At 54.0% G+C, this 6277-nt stretch overlaps 1 protein-coding gene across 1 annotated transcript; it reads right to left on the bottom strand.

Moving 5' to 3' along the window:
• Positions 1-998: 998 nt before the first annotated feature.
• Positions 999-5984, bottom strand: GL218_09618 (ATP-dependent DNA helicase tlh1; the record flags this gene model as incomplete). Its single annotated transcript, XM_033586452.1, has 1 exon — positions 999-5984. The coding sequence occupies one exon, from the start codon at positions 5982-5984 to the stop codon at positions 999-1001; it is 4986 nt and encodes a 1661-aa protein (XP_033433758.1).
• Positions 5985-6277: the final 293 nt, after the last annotated feature.

The following is a 6277-nucleotide window of genomic DNA, read 5'->3' as shown; positions in this document are numbered from 1 at the left end:
AACCTCCAAAACCTTCAAAACCTCCAAAACCTCCAAAACCTTCAAAACCTCCAAAACCTCCAAAACCTTCAAAACCTCCAAAAACAACCAGTACGTAGCGTTTACTTTGTAACTCCTCTAACACTATCATCTACTCCAAAGTAACCCCCAGTCAGCGTTTGCCAGCGCTTACCATCCTCAGGCTTAAACCCCTTTCGTTAACTTGAAGCTCCAGACGCAACGCCTTTACCTTAGGCTCTGCTATGAAACTTAGCTAAGCATAAGGTAACTCTTAAACTCTTCTTTCCTGCTAACCCTTATATAGAATAACTACTTACACTACTAAACGCAGGGGCGAACCTCCTGATAGGTTGCTTGTTGTCTTGGTATTTCTTAGAAGAGAGGTCTCGCTAAACAACAAGCATAGTAGCAGTAACACCTAGGGTTAGGGTATATTGTAGGTATACTCTTGGTTTTTATAACAAGTAGTTACTAAGTCACAAGACAGTTACGACAACATTTCTAATCATGGGGTTGTCTTCGCCTCTAGCAGTCAAGAGGTTTCGGGTTTTAGCCAAACAATTGGAATGCGTGTTTAGCTTAAATTCAGCGCCCCTAGCTAGGCACATATTCGAGTCTCTATTAGCTGTATGGAATAGCATTAGCAGGCATTTCGACAGCTATTAGTAATGTTTACACAACTATGATGCTTTAGCAGCTTGTAGCACACTGAATTATTACCCTGTTCTTCCTACCCTAGAGCTAGGCTAACCGCTAGACACTAGTCTTGTTTACTTGGTCCTTAGCCTACAATTGGCAAGGAATATGGAAGAAATAAATAATGCCAATGTAGAATTAAATATCTATATCTAGCGCACATAAGGGCAACGGTATTGTATATCGCATGAAACTAACAAACAGTTCCCTACATTACCCCTAACACTCTACGCGGTAAGAACTCGTTGTAGTCGCTTTGAGACTTTCTAACTGATAAATACGTTTATGCTAATGCTATCTGCTTATCGGATCTCGTCTAATAGCTTGGCCGCAACAGAGACTGCCTGGATGCATTCTATATCGCCTAGAGTTGCTGACTTCCCTAGCCACCGCATGTATTCGTCAACATCGCGGAACGTCTGATGCGGAAAATGCTTCTTGATCAGCGCTCTCAACCCGGCCTGGAAGAAAGCGCCGTAGCATAGCGGCATGATCATGTCTCGGAACCGGCATTCCCTCAACCCTTCCTCGCCATCCACGCCAGGCTCGGCCTCTGGGTCCGCTCTGCGGCAAATTGTCTGCGGAAGATAACACATAAAGCATGCCGTGAAATCCTCCATCCACTGCTTGCCCTCCTTCTCACACGCCTGTATGACCTTTTTCTTTGCCTTGATCCAAGGCCAGCGATGGCCGCAACTCGTAGCGCTGTGGTCAAACGGTCTACCTTCCCGCACGCGACAAAGAAGGCAACATCCGCGCATTATCTCCAAGTCTTGCTCAAACCGTCTTAGAACCTCGTTGTGAACCCTAGCCTGACGAAGGACCTCGTCGGGACCGGTGTAGACCATCTCTCTTGCGGCCACGATTTCCCATTTGTCCTCGCCTTCAACGTTGTCGTCGTCGCTGCCCTCATCCGTGGTGGCTGGCTGTGGTATTTTCGGCGATGGTAAGCCCAGCTCGAGATTCGCCGGCCGTCGTTCTGCATGAGGCCTGGGGCACACCGCGCACAGCTCATCTTCGCCTTCCATGCACCACCTCCAGTCCGATCTCTTGTCCAGGAACTGGCTCATCACGGCCCGTGAGCAGTGCTGCTGTGTCAGGTACAGCTGCATCATCTCTTCATCCAAGTCTTTGGGCTCCTGGCCGGCCCTGCGCGGCTGCCACGCCTCGCTTATCAGGGTGATTGACTCTGCAGGCTTGTTGTCCCGCCCTGCACGGCCGGACTCCTGCGAGAACGCCGTCATGGACCGCGGCGCGCCGGCGTGCACCACCCACCGCACCTCCGGATAGTCGAACCCGACGCCAAGTGCAGCAGTTGCTACGATCACCGGGCTTCCAGATGAACCCCGCCACTTCTCAATGGCAAGGTCCTTCTCTCCGTCACTCATGGTCTCTTCGTCTCCTGTGTACATCGGACAGTCCAGCTCCTTTGCGAGCTCCTCCATGAGGTCCAGCGTCTGGCAGTATACAATGATCCTGGACATCCTGCCGCCAGTCACCTTGCCGTTACTGTTGGTCTTGTGACTATTATTGCCAACAATGTCGTCGTCTCCGTCTTCGTCCCTGTCCGTTATCCTGCCTATTAGCACGCGCACCAGCTCGGCAGCCCTGCTGCACAGCCCATCCAAGCCCTTGAACCGCTGCACGATGTACCGAATGTTGGCTCGGTTTGTTGACTCTCGCACCATGCGTGGCTGCACCAGACGGTTCTGCTGTATGAAGACGCTCTCCAAGCTCGGCGGAAGCGTTGCTGTCATCCAGACCGTCTGCGTTGCGATTTGTCGCACATACGACCCAAGCTTCTTCATGCTCTTTCGGTATGCTGCGGTGATGGTGAGATGGCACTCGTCGATGATGACCCGGTCCAGCCGCTGCCTCGACTGGAGGCGTTGGGCGTAGTCAAGAAAGGTTATTGTGCACGCTGCCTCGGCCGATACTATCACAAGAGGTGCCGACTTCAGCTGGCCCGGCTCCCACACGATAGTCTTAATACCAACCTTCCCGAGCCGGTCAAGCATGTTTTCTCTGAGCGCCACCGCGGGCAGTACCACAATCGTCGTGCCAGCGCCGTCCAGCGCCGCGCCGACCATCGCAATCAGCGTCTTGCCGGAACCCGTGGCTAGCACGACTACGACCTGTTCCGCTGCGTGACGACCCATCGTCGCCAACATGGCATTGCGCTGTCCTGGTCGCCGAAAGCGCAGACTGGGGTTGTTGTAGAGCGCGCGTGCTACCGCTTCTAGGTCACTCACCTTCCCAAGGGGCCTTGTGCGCAGCTTTGTCCTCTTGCACATTTGCACCATGTCCATGTCCGTACCCGAGCGCAGGCGTTTGCCGCCATCACCGGCGGCCTCCTCCCGTGACAAGTGCTCGTCGATCCGGAAAAGCTCCCGCCAGCTCCGCGAGGCTCGGTGCGCGCGGTGCAGTGGCGTGTTCATAACAAGCGTGGACGAGCCTGCATACATTTGGTTAAAGGTCTTGAACGCATGGTTGCTCGCCACGGCCAGGTCCACCAAGAGCTCCTCCTCATCGATTACCTCCGATGCCGTGACATCCTCCATGTTAAAGTTGGCCTGCTCCTTGGGTGTGAATTTCTCCTTTGTAATGGACGCAGCTGCCTGTCGCCACCAGGCCACCTTAAACTCGGGCACCTCGGCGCGCAGACATGCCTGGCTGAGATACTTCGAAACAAGGTCATCCCGCCAAACGTCGCCGTCCAATGTCGACCATAGATAGGTCGACAGAAGGGCTCGAGGGCGGGCCTGGCGAAGAAATGTCTGCCGCAGCGGCTGCACGATCGCCAGGAACGTGACCAGCAGGTCCGCGATCCGTGACGGCACGAACCGGATATTGTCTCTTTCCTCTTCTGTCTGTTCCTGGCTTTTGTGATATCGCACGTACATGAAGAGCATCTTCTCCCAGATGAGCATGCTGCGGCGCCGTCCGCCGCCGTTGGCATACGTCGTGGTCAGCAGCTCCGGCGCCCGCAACGGAGGTGCTGGCGGAACATGCAACAGCGTGATCATTGATTTGAGAAACTCTTGTGCCTCGCACTCATAAACAGCCATGGCCTGGCTGCATAGTGTTTTCCCTCCAGTCCTGCCTTGGTCATCGCGCACAAATGCTTGTCGCAAGTCTGCTCGTTGCTCGACCTGCCGGAGCAGGGCGTCCTGTGTTCCTCGGAGGTACTCTGCATTTCTCTCGTCCGTCAACCATGACCCTCCGCGGTCCTCCGCATCCAGGTCGTCATGTAACATCCATGCCTCGATCGATGGGACGTCCTTCGCCCCGAACATAAGCTTATCGTACAGAAGGCTACGGGCCCTCCTGTACTCTGATACGACGAGCTGCGGTACATGCTCCATACGAAGCTTAATGCCCCGAAAGTCAATCTCCTGGCCATCTAGTGACCACCGCGCCTGGTCACTGGTGATGGCCGCTTGTGCCACCGTTCTGAGGTACAGCCGCCACTGCAAGATATAGCCGAACGCCGTTTCCCTCTTCTGGTGCATGAAGTCCCTGCATATCTTTTCCAGAGTCGCCGGAATGTCTTCCTCTTGATGTCTCTTGTAGAAGCATGCAGTTTCGAAAATCAGGAGTTGCGCCACCCACACCAGTTTTGATAAGTTACTGGTGTAGTTTCCCGGCTTGGCCCAGACGCCAAACTGCTCCTGCCCAGGTGGTGGTTTGGCCTCACCATCTGACTTGCCGTTCTTAACGCTGCGCCTGCTCTTGGTCTCCCTCTTTCTCCTCCTCTCCCTCTCGTAATAGCTCTTGTCCTTGTGTGTCACCCGGCTTAGCATGGCGCAAAAACTAATCACTGGCGACCGGAAAGGCACGCTCCCGACCTCGTGACAAATTAGCCCGATATAAAACCGGCGGATTGCGCAGGCCAATCTCGAGTCATGGTGATCATAATAATGATTCTTGCCGTCGTTACTATTGCCGTCTTTCCTTCGCCTCTCCTCCCCTAACCCTCCTCTTGTTCCTTGGTGGTCTTCTTCCCGCAGCGCTCTAAACATCTCCGTCATGGCCTCCTGCTGCTCACCTGTCGGCTCGATAACGTCTTGTGGAAATATCACCGCCTCAGTTGCATGCGCATGCCCATCTTCATCAGCCTCCTCGTCATCATTATCATCCTCCTCTCGGCCCACCTCTTGGGGCCGGCTAAAATGCCCGTCCTCGCAGTATACCACCCTATAGTAGTATACTAGCAGCTGCTTCATTGTCCTGAAATATTCTGCAAGCGATGATGGGTTCTTGAAGCGACGGAAGGCCGTATCCTTGCCCTTCTTGCCAGCACCCCACGCGAAGTCGCTCAAGATTTGGGCGCGTTGTTGCGTCATCTTCCGATTCGGTGACCGGTCTGATACCAACGTGTACGCGCTCTCAAATAGGGCATCCGCTGCAGTTAGGATGCGCCTCAGATCTTCTTCCTCTCCCTCGTCCTCACCGTCGTCGCCCGCAACATCGATCCCGTGGTCGTCAGTCTTTTCTTCAACCTTCGTCCGTCCGCTTTGGAATAACATGTTTTTCTTTTTAGGCAGCTTAAAGGAGGACCAGATCTCCGTGTTTAAGAGGCCCCGAAGGTGGGTCGGAAACCCCGTGTGGACCAGCCACGGCTGCCGATCTGCTCGATCGCGCCCGGCATCCTCAACGACTGCCGCTTTATCTTCCAGATCGCGCGCTGCTTCCCGTAGGTCACCCCTTAAACCGTCAAAGAGTGTCTCTTCCGCAGCTGACGGTGGCGGTCCCGTGTACAGGAGTGGTTGCGCTATACCCCTTCCTAATGGCGGAGTGTTGTCGTTATTACTGTCTCGTCCGCTGTCTGATGAGCCTTTAACGGTGAAGTAGTCGATCCGACCCTTCGCAGTGAGATACGTCTGCAGGCGGCACGCCTCCCACAAGGGGCTGCCTTCCCTGTTCTGTGATGCTGTTCTCCCGTGCCTGGGCATATGATCGTGCATCAATTCTAGCCGTGTCGTTACAAAGTCGCACCTCTCGACGTCGCACATGCAGATGAAGCCACCGTACTCCGTCAACCCGTCGATTATTTCGCATGGCCTTCTTCTATGAGGTCGCTGCTGGCGCAATTCCTCCGCTCCCCGCAGGTCGTACGTCGACAGCAACTCAATCGTTCCGCGCAGCTGCTCGCCCATCATGTAATGCGGTTTCTTGCGCAGGTGAGATTCCCAGTTTTTCCGTCCGCCGGGCGCGAGGCATGTTCCGCACTCCTGACACACCACAACGCGATGCTCTGCATTGTACACGAAATCGTTGCCACCCATTTGAGTACGTTGCGTGGTTGTTACTTTTTCCTGTCTTCTTGGACTAGCAGAATCTTGGGTGCTAATCTTTTCTTTCCTAGAGAGGAGGAGGAGCGGGAGGAGAGGAGGGGGAGAGTAATATAATAGGGTCTTATGCATTTTTTGCTTCCTCCCTTTTCTTTCTTTTTTTTTTTTTTTTTTTTTTTTTTCCCTTTCAGCCTTCTGCATATGTTGGAATTATCATCACATCCCCCCATGCTCCCGTGAAACACTTCGCTACTCAGCTGGCCGTGCTGTTGTCCCCCTCCCGCCCC

Source organism: Daldinia childiae (genome assembly GCF_008694065.1).
Source record: "Daldinia childiae strain JS-1345 chromosome Unknown Scaffold60, whole genome shotgun sequence".
NCBI lineage: Eukaryota > Fungi > Ascomycota > Sordariomycetes > Xylariales > Hypoxylaceae > Daldinia > Daldinia childiae.
This window is presented reverse-complemented; position numbering and strand designations above follow the sequence as displayed.